The sequence below is a fragment of the Pleurodeles waltl genome, chromosome 1_1, assembly GCF_031143425.1.
Source record: "Pleurodeles waltl isolate 20211129_DDA chromosome 1_1, aPleWal1.hap1.20221129, whole genome shotgun sequence".
Taxonomy (NCBI): domain Eukaryota; kingdom Metazoa; phylum Chordata; class Amphibia; order Caudata; family Salamandridae; genus Pleurodeles; species Pleurodeles waltl.
The window spans coordinates 20,150,225-20,170,176 of NC_090436.1; the positions used below are offsets into that span (position 1 = coordinate 20,150,225).

Below are 19,952 nucleotides of genomic sequence, written 5' to 3' on the forward strand. Positions count from 1 at the left end.
TTAAGTTTGTGATTTTGTTAATCTTTTATCTTAAATGAAAATCTCCGCTTTGAGATGCTATGATGCTTAGCTAGGGTGACCAGGCATCCCGGATTTGCCGGGACAGTCCCTGGTTTTACATCAGCTCTCCCGGCAGCAGTGGTGGCTGTCGGGAGGCCAAAGTGGTGGGCAGAGTGGGGGACAATATGAAATAAATGTAAAATAAAACTCACCTGCCGCCTCAGTGCTCTTCTGATCACAGACTCGCAAACTCGTCTGCTCCAATCCAGACGCTGCTCTCGTTTTGGTAATACTATTACCCAGCATGAGAGCAGCACTGGGATTGGGCGGAGAGGCCTGCTCTTATGCTCCCAGAGGGACTGGAAACAGCAATAGCCTGTGGACATCTAAGTGCGCATGACAGTTTCCTTGTCTTAAGACAGCCGACCAAACCGTCATGCGCACTTGCAGTGCCCACCACTGCAAGTGCCCTCCATTCTTGCCTTTGCCCTGCTCTCGGAACTCGGCCCGGCTCAGGTCATGATAAATAAAATGATAATAAAAGTGCTTAGTTATCATTTTATTTTCCAGGTTTTTATGCTACTGAGGCAATGGGGCGAGCCTCCTCCGCGATAACGGCTGTCGGAAGTTTTAGCAAATTTGGCTTGTGTCCCGATTTTTGAAGAGTCACCTGAAAAAAGAGGGAGGCTTGCTTTTGTGTGTTAGAAAGCAGGACTACGTAGCAGCTATTACAAGAAAGCAGTTTAATTAAAATGTATCCAACTGGGTTTAACAAATTGTATTTTATTTATTTTCTATTTGCCTCTTCTGTGATTCCAGGTCGATGAGGGCTGACATTCTGTGCCGCTTGGTTGATATAAAATCGTAGTCCTTCTTTTATTTTTGTGAAACGCCCCTGTTTGTGGGAGTCAAATTCTGGACACCCTATGCTTAGCCCACTGCAGAATGCACCACTGCCATATTGCCATGGTTGCCCCATCAACACCTCATCACCTTGTCCTTTCTCTCTTTCTCTTCCCGCTGCAGCGTAGAGCATGACTTCCGCCAGCAGGAGGGGCGCTTCCAGCGGGTCCTCAGCTCCCTCGACGATGAACCCCCGCAGACGGCGCCACAGCCCCCCACGCCAAGCCAACAAGAGCCCTCACCTGCACCAAAGCAGCCCCCCAAGCTGGAGTCCAAACGGTCAAAGAGGAAGTGCTTTTGGTTCTTGTGACTAGAGGTCACGCAGAGGTCACAGCCTTCATCATCATTGTGGTTGGAGGGACACTGTCTGACTCTTGCAGCTTTTTCTTGCAACTTTACAGAAGGCATTTCAGCTCTGGGACATATCACCATATAGAGACATATTAAGACTCCAGAGTTTAATACTGGAATGGGTGGGGAAGGGAATGGGAGAAAGGGCATCACTTTTTATATTTTTCAATAACTTCTATTTAAAATAAAAGCAAAATTAAAAAAAGAGTGGAGTGAATTGTAAACAAAAAGCTATAACATTTTTGGCATGGTGGTGAAAAGAGAGATTGAGTACTAATTTAGCGAAGCTTACATACGCCCACCGTGTGATCGAGGGAAAGTCCAACAAGGGGGGAGGGTCTCTCCTTTAGTTGTGGACTTCAGCAGTAGAAGAACTGGGTTTAAATCCTACCTACCCACTTCAGCAAAATGTGTGATCTCTGGCAGATCTCTTATTGTCTGAATCACAGATCTTCTAGTAAGTAAATGCCACACACAGACTGAACACAAATGGTTTGTGAAGTACGCCTTTTCTTTGCGGTCGCTTCCACGATGTGTCTTGAGGTAATTCAGGTCACAACAACACAAAAGAAAACAGGAGAGAAGGAATAATCTCAAAGCAGGAGGAAATACCAAGCAAGAACTTTCTAAGGGCCGGATATACTGTAGAGGTTGGCAAACAGCATACTCCATCACAAATGTGGCAGATCTAAATTAGGCCGTTAGCTGCTTGTCATCAATGCAAGTAATAGGGCGCTTGTGTAACACTACATTGTCTTTAGCGCTTGACAAGTGGTGTAGCGCTTGCCCAACACAATGTATCTTTTTCATAAATCACTTTTATGGATTATCTGTTTGATCAGACAACACAAGTTTCAAGATTCAAGTTTAAGTTTATTGACACGGTTAATTAAAACCATCGCAATTCCAAAATACATAATAATATAAATACTTTGCCTACTCATTATGTTAATAAAAACATTAAAGCTTATTTGAAAGTAAAACATATCGTGGTAAAGAGTTGTGCATAGCTAAAAATGTTCTCCACTAATTCCAACCTTGGTCTTGAACTTAACTTTAGGACTTTCTTGCTCCCTTACGAACACTATAATAGTAGATGAGTGAAGCTAAGTGAAAATCGTAAGTGTTACCTAGGGCTGTTTCCTGGCTGGAACTAAACTTTCGGAGCTTTACTAATCATAAAATGATGGCCCTTGCACACTTGGCTTCAACTTTATTCACTAATTCTTTCTGAGCCTGTACCATGAATTTGGTCCCTCGACAAGAAAACGGGATTGAAAGTCCGCTAAGCCAGCTTATAATGGCCGGTCTGCATGAGCGTATGTTCAGTGTCTTAAAAAGGTTTTTCAGATATAATTTCCTGTGGCCTAGCACAGCTGGGCACACACCAAAAATGTGTTCTAATGACTCTTGTCTGTACCCACACAGTCGACAGGAATGTGTCAGATCCTGCTGTCTCCATGAGGGGGCCATATCCTTTGTGTCCATCAACCCAAAGCGGAAAAGCATGAACCGATGTTTCAGCGACTGGTTGAAGGTTGCTGCTAGGTATTCCTGTGCCTGTAAAGTTTTCTATGATGTTATTATATTCCAGGCGTGCTGTCTGCTTGCCAGTTTTTGTTTATCAGAATTTAAAGACTTCTTCTTAGTGATAGCGTTTGCCTTCTGAAAAACTCCTTTTAGTCCGGGTTCCAGTCCCAGGCTTCTAGCAAACCTAGTACTTTAATGCAGTTATTTAAGTGATGACCCCAGGTGCTTTTATCATTGTGTCGCTGTTGCTCCTCAATTTCCGTCCAACATAGGTTGTTTAGAGTTCCAGTCTCAGCTGCACGCAACCTCCAGCATGGTTTAATGAAGGCATATCTACTCTGAAATTCATAGTTTTTCAGACCCAATTCTAAACGAAGCTGAGCTAGAGATGCTGGTCTTGGTATCCGAAAAACTGTTTTGTAGGACTTCGTCTGGACTTGATCGAAAAAAACTGCCTCCTTCCCCAGCATGATTTCGGCACCATAAGTGATGGTGGGCATTAGCCGCGCTGCCATGCCAGAAAGCAGGTGGGAGTATGAAGGGCAGCTCAGTTTTTGTTTTAGAACTTTAAAACCATAGGTCAGTGAGAGGGCTTTTGCTTGAGCGACAGCAAGCTGCGGCTTGAAAGTCAGGAGGCGGTCCATAGTGAATCCCAAGAACTTATATGTGGGTGCAACCTCCACCCGGGATCCGTTTATGAACCATGAAGCAGATTTAAACTTCCTGTCAACTAGGCCGACAACCTTAGTTTTACTCAAATTGAATTCTAGGCCTTGCATTGTTATGTATGTATAAAATGCATCGATGATATGCTGTAGCCCAACAGTTGTTTGGCTGAGTAGAACTATGTCGTCTGCGTACTGTAGCCATGCAATTCCTTTCTTGGCCAAGACTGGCGGGTGCCTATTTACGGGAGCTAGAGCCTCGGCTAGGTCTGCAAGATATAAGTTAAACAGCGTGGGAGCCAATACACACCCTTGTTTGAGTCCTTTTGCTGTTAATGTTCTGTTAGGGAGGTGGCTGCCCTCTCCAATTTTTGCTTGTGCCCAAGTACCTGTGTACAAGTCCATCATAGCGCCAAAAGGCTGCATAGTAAGCCCCACCCTTTCAGTTTCTCCCATAGGCGGGTTCTTGGTACGCAATCAAAAGGTGCCTTTAGATCAATAAAGCACGCTATTAGCCTTTTTTTCCTAAGCCTCGCTTTGTTTCCCAGCAGGGCCAAGGTTGCCAGTTTGGTGGAAGCACCCATACCAGCTCTGAAACCTTTCTGGCATTGTGAAATTAACTGTTTGTCATGAATCCATTCTGATAGTTGTTGCAGTAGGCAGGATGCGTAGAGTTTTGCTTTCACGTCTATCAATGCTATTAGCCTGTAGTTTGAAGGATTTGCGGGCTTACCTGCTTTGTATATAGGGTGAATAATGCTGCCTTTCCATGCATCTGGGAGACCCGTAGTGCCTCGGAGATCGTTAAAAAGCAGCGCCAAATAATACGCCCAGAATGAAGGGTCTCCTCTAAACAATGCGTTTGGAATACCGTTCTGACCAGCTGCCCCTTCCATTTTTAGTTTCCTAATAAGGCTTATCAGCATTTCTATGTCAATGGTCATTAGTGCATGCTTTCCTTCGTTTCCGTTTAGAGTGAAGTCTGTTTGCGTTGTCACTCTGAAGCCAAAATTAATCTTGCTTAAGTCATTGGCTATCTGTGTGGCCTCCTCCTTCACATGGTGCTCTGGGAGTGAGAACATTGTCTGTACGTGTGCTTCCCATGTGGCTGCATTGACACCTGTATTCGTGTGTCGATTTTGTCCCTTATTTAGTCTGTTTATTAGTTCCCAGAACTTTTTGTTATTTTTCTGTTTGTTGGACATAAGCAGCTTGGTCCACAGATCCTCATGATAACTCTGTTTTGCCATCCAGCAGTTTTTCTTACATTTGGCTCTTAATTCAGAAAGCCTTGTGTCATCAGATTTCCTCCCCCAGTGTACGTCCTTTAGGACTTTTTTTGATTCTCTAGAGACTTGATTTTTCTGATTGCGCAACGTCCTGTTGAACCATGGCTTTTCTTCTTTGCGACTCTTGACTTTGTGGGGAGCCGATTCCATTCATTACGGATCTTAATAAGTTGTGGAAAGTGATCGCTCTCTGTGCGTTGTTGGATCCTATATGCTGAAACCAGCAGCAATGCGGTTTCGTTTATTAATGTAAAGTCGATGTTTGATTTTTTTGTGCCAGACAACACATATTTTCAACATTTCCAACATTATAGGAATAACAATCAGTTTACACTTAAAGATTGTCTGGTTTCATTGGCAAACATTACATTTCAACTTTTGTCCTAACACAATGTTACTCCTTTCATTAAGCTTGTAAGGTGAAGTGGTCTCCAGAGGAACCAGAGATAAAGGATGGCCAGGGAAAATGTAACTGAGGCTCATTTAGATTAATTGTATGTAAATGTATTTTATGTGGATATCCTGATAATATGGCAAGGGTCCTATCCTACGGGACCTACGGTGGTTCCTTCTAGGGTAAACTGTATTTGAACCTGAAACCTTCAGATTACAAATGGATTTCAGTATAAAACCATTATCTGACTTAAAACAGAATGTCAGCCACACAGAAGAGGATTAGAAATACGGTAGCACGGAATGAGAAATAACAGAAAAAAACATTAGAGAAGAAAGTGGAAATCTGGTGAAGGAGATCAAGTGCACGAAGAGGATAAAACAGCAGGAAAAGATACCCTAAAGATGAAAGATGACAAAAAGGACGACAGACGGGCAGTGGAAAAAGAAGAGCAAAATCAAGAGAGAGCAGGAGGCCTTGAAAGAACACACAATGAATGAATGAACGACCAAATTTGTATAGCCGCCCTAAAGGGCATCCCAGCGCTTAACTCCTCCAAGTCTGGGCGGCACAGAGGTGATTAAACCACATTAAAATACCAAAGTTTCAGCTAACTTCTGAAGTGGGTCTCATTTATGAGAAGATTAATGAAGAGGGGCTAATGCTCCAGGCCTTAGTTGACAGATAGGTGGAAATGAGACCCCCTCTTTTAAGTAGCCTGAACTAGGGGTCTTTAGCAGGTGGCCACTGGATTTTCTGAGATGGCCATTAGTGAGTTGGTCTATTACTTAGAGATCTGGGCCCATTGGTAAAGAATACTCCATTGATTCGTTCCAGGCTGGATTACGCCAACGTTCTGTACTTGGGTCTTCCTGAATATCTGATCGAGCAATTACAAGTTAAGCAGAACATGTGGTCCACTTACTTTATAAAATACCTAAGTTTACATTGGTAGCTTCATTACAGGGGAGACTGCACTGGCCACCAGTTCGACAACGCATAACGTATAAGCCATTGACGTTGACACATCAATCTCTTCACAACAAAGGGCCCGTGTAAGGTATACCGACCAGGGAGGTCCTGGCGCTCTAGTATAATGCTGGCTTAATCGTGATTCCCTGGTTTAAAAAATAGCACAGAGGAGGCTCCTCTTCACGGTTAAGGCATCCAGTATGTGGAATCAGTTGCCTGGACAGTTGAGGTCCATCCTGCAGGAAGTAAAATTTTAGAAAGAGCTGTGAACATTTTTATTCAAACGTTAGTAATTGTAAGACTCTTACGGTTCCCGGGAAATGGGGCGATAATGATGCGTCCTGGAGGATGCTGAGATATAGAGGTAGGACAGACATGTGCACAGTTATCAGGTATCTTCTAAGATTCGGAAAATAAAGCAAACATTCACTGGAACTCCTAGGTTCTGACCATCAAGGCAGACATCTTGGATTGGAGTTTCTCCAAGTTTGCTTTCTTGATAGTTGTCTCTGTGGTAGTTCTGAGATTAGTTGGCTACTCTGCCTCTCACCATGCTCTGTGTCCGCCAGGCTTCTCTGGAACTCCTACCAGTGGAACAGAGGGGAAGAGTGCACCAATGGAACGAACGAGAGACAGCACCTTCAGTGGATGAGGACAAAAGTTGAGGCTGGGGGTGGTCGAGGGGGAGGAAAGATGGCGTAACCCAGGAGGACAAGAATGCTTTTAGAAAAGAGAACACTGCCACAACAGTAAGAGTTGAGGATACAAGTGGGTTTGGGAAAAGCAGTGCAGGTCTACAAAAGCTAGATTAAAGGCCACACGCACTACTGAATGGATGTGCAACTTCCCAAATTCAACTTTTTGCGACTTGCAATTAGTAAGTCGCAAAATGCGATGTTCAATAGTGTCTGAGACACTGCGATTCCCAAATGGGTCGCAAGGGACCTGCCTCATTAATATTCATGAGACAGGTTGAAATTTGCGACCCGTTGGGAACGGCTGGCCTCCTCACTGGGATGGTGGCCTGCTGGGGTCAGCAAACCACCACCTGCTTGCTTTTGAAATAAAGCAGTTTTATTTTAATGCAGCCCGTTGTATTTGAAAACAGGATGTATTTCAAACAAAAAAATGAAAAGTTTTGTTTTCATTTTTTAAGGGTAGGCAGTTGTCCCTGGGACCACTGCCTGCTCTGAAAAAATGTTCCCGCTCCCATTCACAAAATGGGGACCCTTGAGGACCCCTTCACATTTGCGAATTGCTCACCATTTGTGACATCATTTTAGTGACAGAACATTCATGGCCCTGCGTGTTGTTACTAGGAAGGAACGCCCTTTACTCACCCCTTCCTCATACTGATTTGCTAACCCTATTTTGTGAGTCGGTAATAGGTTACTCACTTGCAAAATAGGGTTGGTACATGGCAGAAGTCCATTTAGCGGTCGCAAATGGCCGAATTCGCCATTTGCGACCGCTAAATCCTTTTGTACATGTGGCCCTAAGCGATATGCTTTGTACTTTTGATGTTCATTTTAAACTTTAATAAAAACAACCAATATCTCCAGTTGTACATATTATGCACATCATGGCCTAATAGCACATATGCAATTGCACGTTAATAAAAGGGCAATATAAGTCTGACTTTTTCAAATTCATCACCCTAAACTCCATTTCCCATAGCACCTTATTACCACGTTTCATTTAAATCTAGTTCATGTATATTTTATTCCTTGTACAACAGCCACATGAGACTCACAACCTCCTGAAGATGTCCAATACCGCCAATTAAAATGAAAAACGTGATATGCATCTTCCGAAGGTCTTTACACCAGTTAAAATTTTCTTTTTGGCTTCTTTCATCAACATTCCCCTCACAGTTGTCAGCTAGAAAGGATGGGCTTTGTCTGTTCTGCTCTAGTGCTCAGACTAAACCTGGGCAGGAGGAGAGCACAGGGAGACAAGTTCTGCTATGCCTCTGCGGCTGAGGGACCGCTCTTCCAGGTCTTGATACAAGCGGCACTAGAGGGGCGGCTGGACACGCGGTCCGCAGGATGCAATAGAGTGACCAGCATCTTAGGGCCTCATAAACGCACCATTTTTCTGTTGCAAATGGCCCGATGCGCAGAATCAAGCTGTTTGCGACAGGAAAAATGCGATTTGGGATGTACAAAGCCCAAATTGCGATTCAATAACTTGTTACTGAATCACAATTTAGATTTTGCGATTCCGTGTTAGGAGTTGGCGTACTGAGGGTATCCCTTCCTAATTGGAAAGGTATGTACGAATGTTTTGCAACCTAAATGCGGTCGCAAACAATTTGCAGAATACTTCCAATAGAAAGTTAGTTGTAACCCCAAGGGACCCTTTCCCCTTTGACAATGGTTGGGAAAATATTTTTAAGAGCAGGCAGTGGACCCACGGGCCCCTGCCTACTCTTAAAAAATGTTAAACGTTTATTTTTTCCTTTTTAAACACATCATGTTTTCCTTTAAGAAAAAGGGGCTGCATTTAAAAAAAATAAAAAGACTGTTTTATTTAAAAGCAACCACAGACATGGTGGTCTGATGACCCCAGCAGGCCACCATCCCAATGATTTTTGCGATTCCCAATGGTCCGCAAATTGCGACCTACCTCATTTGTATTCATGAGGTAGGTGTATTTGCGACCCCCTGGGAATCGTAAAAGAAACTCAAATGAGTTTCATACATTTTAAGTTGTGATTTCTTAAATGCGATTCATGAAATCGAAATTAGGAACTCGCAATTTCAAACTTTAGTGCATGTGGCCCTTGGTGTTTTGCACCGATTAGTGAAAGCATAGTATTTCTTCTATGGCTACCAAAGAGAAATGGCTGCTGCTTTGGTAGTTTCTTCCCCAGGAGCAGTGCACCAGTGTCACCTGGGGAAGAAGCAATGATGTCATGCTGCTGTTTTTCAGCGTCACAAGCACAGTTACAGGGTGATCAGAAAGCAAGGAGCACAAAACATAAACCTGATGTATTCGGCCGTAGGGGGCTCAGAGAAGACAAGAGCGACCCCTTTATCAGACAGAAGACAGCTGATATCCTCAGAACTGGGGACTGGCTTTTAATGGCTCTGTGTCTCACAGGTGCAGCAGCTCAAGAATTATTGGGGCGCAGCCCCACTTGAGGACAGCGAACAACATATATGCTGATGCACCCCAGAAGCTATAATATTGCAGGTTGCTCTGAAGGGCATTCACGACGGGTGTCAGCTTTTTGTTTTTATGATGCATGCAGTATCACTAGTGATGTGGGTTCCAATAATAAACACAGCTTCACGTGTAAATGCTAGACTCCTCCCCGGAGGCAAGTTTACAAACTCACACAGGAGCAGTAACACAATATGTGATTCTGGCTTTGACAGTCTCTGCAGAGAGGCCACAAACCGTATGGTCAAGGAGTCTAAACTCTCCTTTACTCCGGCAGTCCTCATGAAATGATCATGCTCGTTGTACGGCAAGCAGGTCAGGGTACAACTGATGCCTTTCCAGGCCTGAGAAGGTAAGGCAAAGAGACGGATGAAAACTGGAAAGAAGGAAACTCAGTGACACTCTCAGTGAAGCAGAGCAAACAAAAGAGACAGGCTGATGTTAAACACAGAGGAGTGCAAGGTAGAGAGGACTTCTGATACAGAGAGTGGCAAGAACTATGAAGCAAACACACGGACAAGAACATCTGGAAAACAGACAACGCAGCATGAGAAAGGAGATATTCATTGCTTCAGACATCCAACCAGACATCGAAAGAGACATCCTCAGCTTCAGACATGCAGTGCCACAAACACAGCTGGCATATCACCCAGTGCCTACCTGAAGTTCAGCCCAACCAAGACAGAATTCCTCTTATTGCTAAGAATGACAAACCCGAAACAGTACAAGTCACTTGGCATTCACCCTGGATACAAACCTCACCCTCAAGGAACACCTTGTCTAAAAAAATAGAGGCAGCCTGATACCAGCTCTCTCTTCTAAAGACAAACTCTTTCTTCCCCCTTTGAGGCTTCAGCTGCAGCACATCTCGTACAGGGACTGAGGAAATAGGATCACAGCACCCCGATCCGAGGGAACACTGATGGGTCCCCTTGTCAGCCTGGAGCATCTTTCACTACCTGCATCATTTGCAAAGCCATCGCAGCCAGCACCCCACTTATCCTGCAGACAAGCCCACCATCTCTAGGGGTTCTCGCCACAGCCAGGACGTCATCAAACCGAAGACGAAAGAGTGTGAAACAGAAGAACAGGGCAGCAGGCCTTTTCCGTTTATGCCCTCGGATCTGAAACAACATCCCTGTATCCATCAGGACTGTTCCAATTTAGGAAAGAGTTGAAAACACACCTCTTAAAGGACACTAAAGGCCTGATTTAGAGTTTTGTGGATGGAGTTACTCCATCACAATGTGACGAACATCCTGTCCACCGTATTACATTCCCATTATATCCTATGAGAATCGCAATATGGCAGATGGGTATCCATCACATTTGTGACAGAATAATCCGTCTCCCAAACTCTAAATCAGAACCTAAATCACAGTGGAGTAACCATCCGGAGCCAGCACCATCGCTTCTCACTCATTTACGTCTGCCTTTGACCATGTACATCCTTTGGTGCCTTTCGGCAAACTTCACGCTATAGAAATACTATACGCGTACATACATTAAGGAGTCATTAGAAAGAAGAACGAGACAGCAAGGTAGGCAGGAATGGGAGAGATTGACAGTCGCACGAAAAAGCCTATGAGGCAGTCAAGCTTGTAAAAATAAGATACTGGGAGACTTAGATTAAAAAGGCAGAGCTAATGTTAAGAAAAGAAGGAAACAGAGAGACGATGAAAAGGAAACATGATCAATGGATAATAAATTATGAGGATGGGGCGAGGCTGGGAAGGGGCTGATTACCGTTCTGAGACTTCGGCCTGATTTAGATCTGGGCGGATCGAATACTCCGTCACAAATGTGACGAATATCCCGTCCGTCATATTACCATCTTCATAGGATATAATGGGATCGAAATACGGCGGACGGGACATCCGTCACGTTTGTGATGGAGTAACGCCCTCTGCCAAACACTAATTCGGGCCCAGAATTCCTCAATCTAAGAAATTCAGCAATGTGATTAAAAATAGTTAGGCATATTTAGAACTTGGGGCTTTAAAATTCTGATATGCTGTACAAAAAAGCAGAGATAACAAAAGGGAAGGGGTATTGTAAACCTGAGGTATAAAGGGGATAAATTGGAAGAGGTAAGGAAAGGATATTGAGAACTTGATGTTTAAAAATCAAAGATGCTACTGAGAGAAGGAACAATCACTGAGGCCTTTGGCCTTTAAAAACAGTGATGATGCAGAGAAAGGGGGAAATATTCAAAAATTGGGCTTTAAAAAGGCAGACAGAGTGAGAAACTGAGGCAAAGAGGAGTTATTGAACCACTGAGGTTTTGCAAGGCATTAATACTAGAGAGAAAAGGGGGATATTGAGATCTTAAGGTTTTACAAAGCAGAGATGCTGAAGAGAAAAGTACAAAGCATTGAGCCTTGAAGTTTGAAAAGTAGAAATGCTGAAAATAACACGAGCAGACATTGAGACCACAGGGTATTAAAATACAGAGCTGCTGCTGAAGGGTTGAGGCTTTAAAAGGTAGATGTGTTACAGAGAAAAATGGAAGCCTGAAGATTTAAAGGGTGGAAATATTGTACAGAAAAGGATCTAGTGAGCTCCCAGTGCTTTGAAAAGTATTAATACCACAGAGGAAAGAAGGAGATAATGACATGTTGAGGCTTGGAAATGTTGAAGAGAAAAAGAGGATCCCTCATGTCTGTAAAGGGAGCCAAAGGCTTTGAGAACTTGAAATTTAAAAACAAGAGATGTTACAGAGAAAAGGAAAGGCGCTGATACCTTGAGGTTTTAAAATCAGACATGTTATCAGGGAATAAATATATAATGTACCCATGGGGGCGCCAAAAGCAGGAATATCACAGATAACAGGAGCTGATATTTAAAGATTGATATTTAAAAAGACAACTATTTTGGAGAGACAATGAGGTCTAAAATAGCAGAGATTCTGTTGAGAAGAGGCATTGAGCTCTTGAATTTTTGAAAGGTGTTAAAGCTTTAAAAGAAAGATATGAGTTAGGGTTGAAAAGGCAGAAATAGTGTCCGGCAAAAGCAGATATTAAGATTTCGAGGTTTAAAGGTGATGAGAAGAAGTATTGAGGCGTTACTGATAATTTGAAGCCAGAGATGATGAAATTGAGACCTTGAAATTGAAAAAGGTTGGAGGTACAATAGTGGGAATGAGGACTAATTTGAATTGAGACCCTGGGGTTTTAAAAGAGACGTTGAAATGTAGAGGTGGAGACATCTAGAGCCACTTACAAAACCTTTTAGCGGTCGCAAACAATCCGATTCACAGAATGGGTCAGTGTGCAACCACCAAAAAAACATTTCTTGATGTACAAAGGCCAGATGTAGCAAAGGGTTTTACCCATTCTATGTCTATGGGAAAATTCGTTGGTACATATGGCCCTCAGTAACCTATTAGCGTATCGCAAGTAGGGTTTGTGATTCTGTATTTTGAAACGGTGTGTTCAGGGTGTCCTTGATATGTGTCAATGTTTAGCAACCAAAATGCGGTTGCAAAACATTCACATTTTACCGACCTCCTAAAGGTGCTGGTAATCCCTTCGTAAATGGGAAGGGGCCACCAAGGGACCTCTTCTCCTTTGAGAATGGTAGTGAAACTATTTTTTCAGAGCAGTGAGTGCTACCACGGACCAAGGCCTACTCAGAAAAAATGAGAGAAGTGTGTAAAATTATTATATACATTTGTTCCAAATATTTTATTAATTTTTAGAAAAAGCAAAAAACAACAAAAATATAATACATATAAAAGTCAAAAGGCCCAGTTGAAACAGAATATACCCCACATATCAAATAGAGTCAAAAATGTGCGATCATATACATACAAAATGATTTGTGATAATATTGATAAAGAGATGTGAGGGACAGGGCAGGGAAGATAAGAGAGCAGTTCACCGGCTCCTGCGTTGGTCCTTCTGCCTATGAAGGAGATTTGGGTATGTTTTTCATATGAAAATGCATGAGGGAGACAAGCTGCGTTGAGGCTGGACGAGAAACAAAGAGATGTAGAAACAAAGAGCAAGTATAGAAGAGGGAGAGGTGGGACGGCAGGAGGCGGGGAAGGACAAGAGAAACTGACAGAGAAGAGAACGAAGAGCTAGTCACAGAGGGTGTGTGGGAGACTCGCCTGACAAGAAAGAAAGTGAGAAAAGCAGCCTGTGGGAGACGACGAAACGGTGAGACTGTGGGAGTGAGTCAGAGGGGGGAATGCTACCAATACAACGCATCCATTACCATGATACGCAGTTACAGGGCATTGTTTTCAACACATGGTTGTCTGCAGCATTTGCAATGGAGGAAACAGTAAGGCCCATATTTATACCTTTTTAGCGCCACATTTGCGTCATTTTTTTACGCTAAAATGGGGCAAACTTGCAAAATACAATTGTATTTTGTAAGTATGCAATGTTTTTGCGTTAAAAAGTGGCGAAAATGAGGCACTAAAAATGTATAAATATGGGCCTAAGTATCTGGTAATAAGGTAAGGTACGTGTTTTAGGGTTTAGGGGTAGGTAGAGGTAAAAGGAGGTATCGGTGGTGGGTACAGGCAAAGGAAGTTAAGGGTTTTATAGAATTCATGGTAGAGGTGAAAGGATATAAGGGATTTTTTAGGATTCAGGGATTGCTAGAGGTCAAAAGTAAAAAACAAAAAAACATATATGTGTGTGCGTGAATAAATGTATAGACATATCACCATTTTTGTTTACAAAAGGGATTATGGATAATCATTATGTTTGAAAAACATAAGAAGGACTTTTCATTACAATTGCAAAGGCACCAAACTTGAACTCTTTACCTGTTCCCATTTAGAAATTACAGCTTTTTAAATATAATAAGGTAACTCCAATGTTATCATATGAGGAAGGCCCTGCTGTTGAATGTAAGAGTTTTTCACTACTAGGACATGTAAAACTTAAAAGTACATTTTCTACTATTTTAATACACTGCACGCTGCACTCTATCTATCACTCTGTCTATCCAGGGCCTATCCTAGGGGTGACATACCGGTTGACATGGCAGCTTAAAACTGCACACACACAAGCTGAAATGGCAGGCCTGAGACAGGTTTGCAAGGATACCCGCTGGGTGGCAAAATTAATGCAGCAAGCTCACTGGTAGCATTTATTTACAGGCCCTGCACACACCTAGTATCATTTTACTAGAGACTTACAAGTAAATTAAATGTGCCAATTAGGTAGAAGTCAATGTTACCATGTTTAGAGGAGAGAGCAAAAGCAGTTTAGCACTGGTTAGCAGTGGTAAAGGCCACGGGGTCCTGAGCCAAGCAAAAACAAATTCAGCAGAAAAGTGGAGGATAAAGGCAAAATGTTTGGGGGTGACCCTGAAGAGAGGGTCAGGTCCAACAGAGAGGCTGTGGGAAAGAGTGAGAGGGCCAGACTGTGAGAGTATGTCAGAGAGTGAGGCTGTGGGAAACAGTGAAAGGGTAAGGTTGTGAGAGAGTGCCAGAAGGCAGACGGCGGCCCGTCCTTTAGGGTGGAGGGGCCATGCCTCCCCACCTTTTGCCCCTCGTGAAGAGTGTCTGTCAGGCTGAACAAAGGTCAGCCTGACAGACACTCTTCATGTTCAGGTCAGGCATTCAGGAGCAGACATGTGTGATTTACGATTTGCGCAGACTCCTGGCTGCCTGAGCTGAACTTTGCTAGGCTGAGGAGGTCACAGCTCCTATGGGCGTGACCTCCTCGGCTCAGCAAAGGTGCCTCGAGGCCCTCCCCTGGGTGACGAGGAAAGCGTCAGTCACCCATTGACTTCGACCTGGGTGCTTCAGGTTTAAGCCCTGAAGTGCCCAGGGCAAGAGTCAATCAGTGACACTTCATCACAGAGTGGGGTGGGGTCAGCAGTCTCACTGACCCCATCCCACTCCGTGACGAGGCTGGGACTGCTGCCTTCCCTCACTGGCTGACCCCAGGTCAGCCAATGAGGGAAGGCAGCAGTCCCAACCCTCCTGGGACCTCCGAGGCTGAAGGTAAGTGTGTGTGTGAGATCTTTTAAAATGAATGTTTGGTGCGTGCATGCATGTTTGAATGTTATGAGTGTTGATAATGGATGTGCGTGCATGTGTGTGAATGAATGAGTGTGTGATCTTTTAAAATGAATGTTTGGTGCGTGCGTGCATGTTTGAATGTTATGAGTGCTGTGAATGGATGTGCATGTGTGTGTGTGTGTGTGTGAAAGAATGCGTGTGTGTGTGATCTTTTAAAATGAATGTTTGGTGCGTGCATGCATGTTTGAATGTTATAAGTGTTTTTAACGGATGAGCGTGCGTGTGTGTGAAAGAATGAGTGTGTGTGTATGTGATCTTTTACAATGAATGTTTGGTGCGTGGGTACATGTTTGAATGTTATGAGTGTTGTTAATGGATGTGCGTGCGTGTGTTTATGTGAAAGAATGAGTGTGTGTGTGATCTTTTAAAATGACTTTTTGGTGCGTGCGTGCATCTTTGAATGTCATGAATGCTGTTAATGGATGTGCGTGTGTGATTGAAAGAATGAGTGTGTGTGTGTGTGTGTGATCTTTTGAAATGAATGTTTGGTGAGTGCATGGATGTTTGAATGTTATGAGTGTTGTTAATGGATGTGCGTGTGTGCCTGTATGTGAAAGAATGAGTGTGTGATCTTTTAAAATGAATGTTTGGTGCATGCGTGCATGTTTGAATGTTATGAGTGTTATTAAAGGATGTGCGTGCATGCGTGTAAGAATGAGTGTGTGTGTGCTTCCCGCCCACCCCCCTTCCGCCTAAAGCTGCCGGCCGCCACTGCCAGAGGGTGAGACTGTGTGAGAATGTCAATGGGTAAGGCTGTAGCAGTCAGAGGGTGAGAATGTAGGAGAGTCAGAGAGTGATGCTGCAGGAGAGTGTCAGGGGATGAGGCTGTGAGAAAGAGTTTTAGTGGGTGAGGCTGCAGGAGAGTATCTGTGTGAGGTTGTGAGAGAGTCCCAGAAGTTGAGAGTGTGAGAATGTCAATGGGTAAGGCTGTATCAGTCAGAGGGTGAGGGTGTGGGAGAGTCAGAGATAGAGGCTGTGAGAGAGTGTCAGAGGGCGAGGCTGTGGGAGAGTCAAAGAGTGAGGCTGTGGGAAACAGTCAGAGGGTCAGGCTGTGGGAGCGTTCCAAGGGTGAGTCTCTGAGAGAGAGTGCCAGAGGGGGAGGCTGTTCAAAAGTGTTAAGGGACAAGGATGCAGAACAGCATCAGAGGGTGAGAAAATCACAGATAATAAGATAGATCAGTCCTATTTTCTACCACCCAGCGTTTCCCACATCTCCCGATTAAAAGGGTACTTCACTTGTATGGTTGGGCCTAGAGCCCGGGACAGAAAAATGGCAAAAACGCAATGTGGATACATCAACATTCCCGTTCAAATTTTTTACCTGATTTGGAAAAGGCAAAGCTGTGTTTTTTAGGCCTGGGATTGGCCGCCACCTAGGGAAACCAACCAAACTCAGACATCTCTCTAAGCCAGGCATCAGGATGGTGCGCCTCACGTGGATCCCATGGATCCCTACATTGCCCTACAAACCTCAAACTTTGCCTATAATCGCATATTTTCCTTGCATTTCTGTGACGGAAATATCCAGAAACCACAGGGATTCACAAAAATCCCACCACCTTCCCACACTTGTCATACTTCACTTGTGTGGCTGGGCCTAGTACCCGTGACAGGAACAGATCAAATCAGTGTCAAAGGGAGTCCCACTGTTCTCTTTCATGTCCCTGCCTTGGAGTAAAAACCAAATACAAAAACTCCTTGGGAAAAAAAACTCCAGGTCTGTTACATACAAAAACTAGTTGGGAAAAAGAACTCTCCCATGTTACATACAAAAACTCTTTAGGAAAAGCACTCCCCTGTGTGACATACAAAAACTCAATCAGAAAGGAGAACTACCCCTGTGTGACATACACAAACTCCTTAGGGAAAAAGAACTGCCCTTATGCGAGACACAAAACCCTTCAAGATTAAGAACTCCAGCTGTGTGACATACAAAGGAAAAATAACTCCCCCTGTGTGATGTAGAAAAACTCCTTAGGAAAAGCACTCCCCTGTGTGACATACAAAAACTCAATCAGAAAGGAGAACTACCCCTGTGTGACATACACAAACTCCTTAGGGAAAAAGAACTGCCCTTATGCGAGACACAAAACCCTTCAAGAATAAGAACTCCGGCTGTGTGACATACAAAGGAAAAATAACTCCCCCTGTGTGATGTACAAAAACTCCTTAGGAAAAGAACTCCCATGTGTGACATACAAAAACTCCTCAGGGAAAAATAACTCCCCTTGTGTGATGTACAAAAACTCCTTGCGAAAAAAACCTGTCCTTGTCTTACCCACACAAACTCCTCAGAGAAAAATAACTCTCCCTGTGTGATATACAAAAGCTTCCAGTGAAAAAGAACTGCCCTTGTGTTAGATACAAAAACTCCTTAGGGAAAAGAGCTTCCCATGTGAGACATACAAACACTCCTATGGGAAAAGAACTCCCCCTGTGTGACATACAAAAAAACCTTGTCGAAAAATAACTCCCCTGTGTGACTTACAAAAATCTTTGCCGAAAAAGAACTTCCCCTGTGTGACTTACAAAAACTCCTTAGGAAAAAGAACTCTCCTTGTGTGACATACAAAAGCTCCTTAGGGAAAAGAACTCCCCCTGTGTGACATACAAAAACTCCATCAGAAAGAAGAACTCCCCCTGTGTGACATACAAAAACTCCCATCGGAAAGGAGAACTCCCCCTGTGTGACATACAAAAACTCCATCAGAAAGGAGAACTCCCCCTGTGTGACATACAAAAACTCCATAAGAATGAAGAACTCCCCCTGTGTGACATACAAAAACTCTGTCGGTAAGGAGAACTCCCCCTGTGTGACTTACAAAAACTCCTATCGGAAAGGAGAACTTCCCCTGTGTGACATACAAAAACTCCATCAGAAAGAAGAACTCCCCCTGTGTGACATACACAAACTCCATCAGAAAGAAGCACTCCCCCTGTGTGACATACAAAAACTTCTTAGGGAAAAGAACTCCCCCTTTGTGACATACAAAAACTCGTTAGGGAAAAGAACTCCCCCTGTGAGACATACAAAAACTCCATCGGAAAGGAGAACTCCCCCTGTGTGACATACAAAAACTCTCCCATAGGAAAGGAGAACTCCCCCTGTGTGACATACACAAACTCCATCAGAAAGAAGAACTCCCCCTGTGTGACATACACAAACTCCATCAGAAAGATGCACTCCCCCTGTGTGACATACACAAACTCCATCAGAAAGAAGCACTCCCCCTGTGTGACATACAAAAACTCCTTAGGGAAAAGAACTCCCCCTGTGTGACATACAAAAACTCCTTACGGAAAAGAACTCCCCCGGTGTGACATACAAAAACTCCTTAGGGAAAAGAACTCCCCCTGCATGACATACAAAAACTCCTTAGGGAAAAGATCTCCCTCTGTGTGACATACAAAAACCCCTTAGGGAAAAGAACTCCCCCTGTATGACTTACAAAAACCCCTTAGGGAAAAGAACTCCCCCTGTGTGACGTACAAATACTCCTTCGGAAAGGAGGGCTCCCCCTGTGTGACTTACAAAAACTCCTTAGGGAAAAGAACTTCCTCTGTGTGACTTACAAAAACTCCTATAACAAATGTAGCATAGTGCCCCTATGTTACACGTGGAGGTCGCTGAATACTCCTCACACATGGGCATACAGACTTCCCGGAAGTAGCATGTAGTGCTTCTAAGAGTTGGATTGTCGCACCCCACTTTCCTCCTGTTGTCTTATATGTGTGTGCATCACCAACCCTGAACAGGAGCGTCACCTTTGACCCAAAGTCACGTGACTAAGACCACGATACACGCTGAGCTGGTACAGCCACACCAGGGCTCTCCTTGTGAGGAGACAAGAACACCTCCTGGGCATCACCTCTGGGTACCACCTGGCACCCTCACCAGGGATAAGCACTGTTTCATCTCATCGACTGGGTCAAGCAAGCGCCAACCCCCCGACCCGTTCTTCGCACTGGTACCCGAACAGCGCTCTGTCATCCTCCACCCATCAGGTGTGCCCTTGTGCCATCCTGCCCTGGTGCCCACTGCTGCTCAGCTCCACCAGGTCACTTAATAAGGTGGTCTAGATGAAGGCCACAGGACACACATTCATAAGGTTTTCTTTTAAAGATGTGTAAAAACGCAGTTAAGAACACAGGTGCATGTTTGCGAGAGGCTTGTACTGCTGGAGAGTCACATTTTTTGAGGCCACGCAAAGTCACTTTGAGTGGTTTTGAATGTCCTCGTAGGTATGGAGTAAGACAAAGCAGCGCAAGTCGTTTCGGTTCCTTACTCTGCCGCAGGGAGGTGTTCCATGTGTGCTGCAGTGGGTTTGCCCACACAGCACACACGGATTTTGACGCATCCCAGATTTACTCAATCGCATACACCTGGGGCAGTGCAAAAACCTTACGCCTCCCCAGAGCAGGGGTAACAAGGAGAAATATTTTTATTCCCCCTCGTTTTTTCCTCTTTCCATTTGTGCTGCATTCTGCAGCACACATCAAAAGAGGAAAACGCCTCTCTGGATTGTTTTTGTGCAGGAAGGTGCCCCTTCCTGCACAAAAACAATCCTGCATGGAACACAAGCGCAAGGGTGCATGCGTTGAAGCTAGGCATCAAATTGTGCTCCGGCACA

At 44.1% G+C, this 19,952-nt stretch overlaps 2 protein-coding genes across 2 annotated transcripts in view; one reads left to right on the forward strand and one right to left on the reverse strand.

The window, feature by feature from the left end:
• Positions 1-1,435, forward strand: part of LOC138255558 (INSYN2B protein-like) — a 385,142-nt gene extending 383,707 nt beyond the window's left edge. Inside the window, exon 4 of the mRNA XM_069205840.1 lies at positions 1,027-1,435. Coding sequence (XP_069061941.1) covers positions 1,027-1,213 — 187 coding nt within the window. The 3' untranslated portion in view covers positions 1,214-1,435. The remainder of the gene's footprint in view (positions 1-1,026) is intronic.
• The window catches only part of LOC138255404 (dedicator of cytokinesis protein 2-like), a 1,984,107-nt gene that overhangs the window by 1,096,129 nt on the left and 868,026 nt on the right, over positions 1-19,952 (reverse strand). The gene's annotated exons all lie outside the window — the stretch shown is intronic.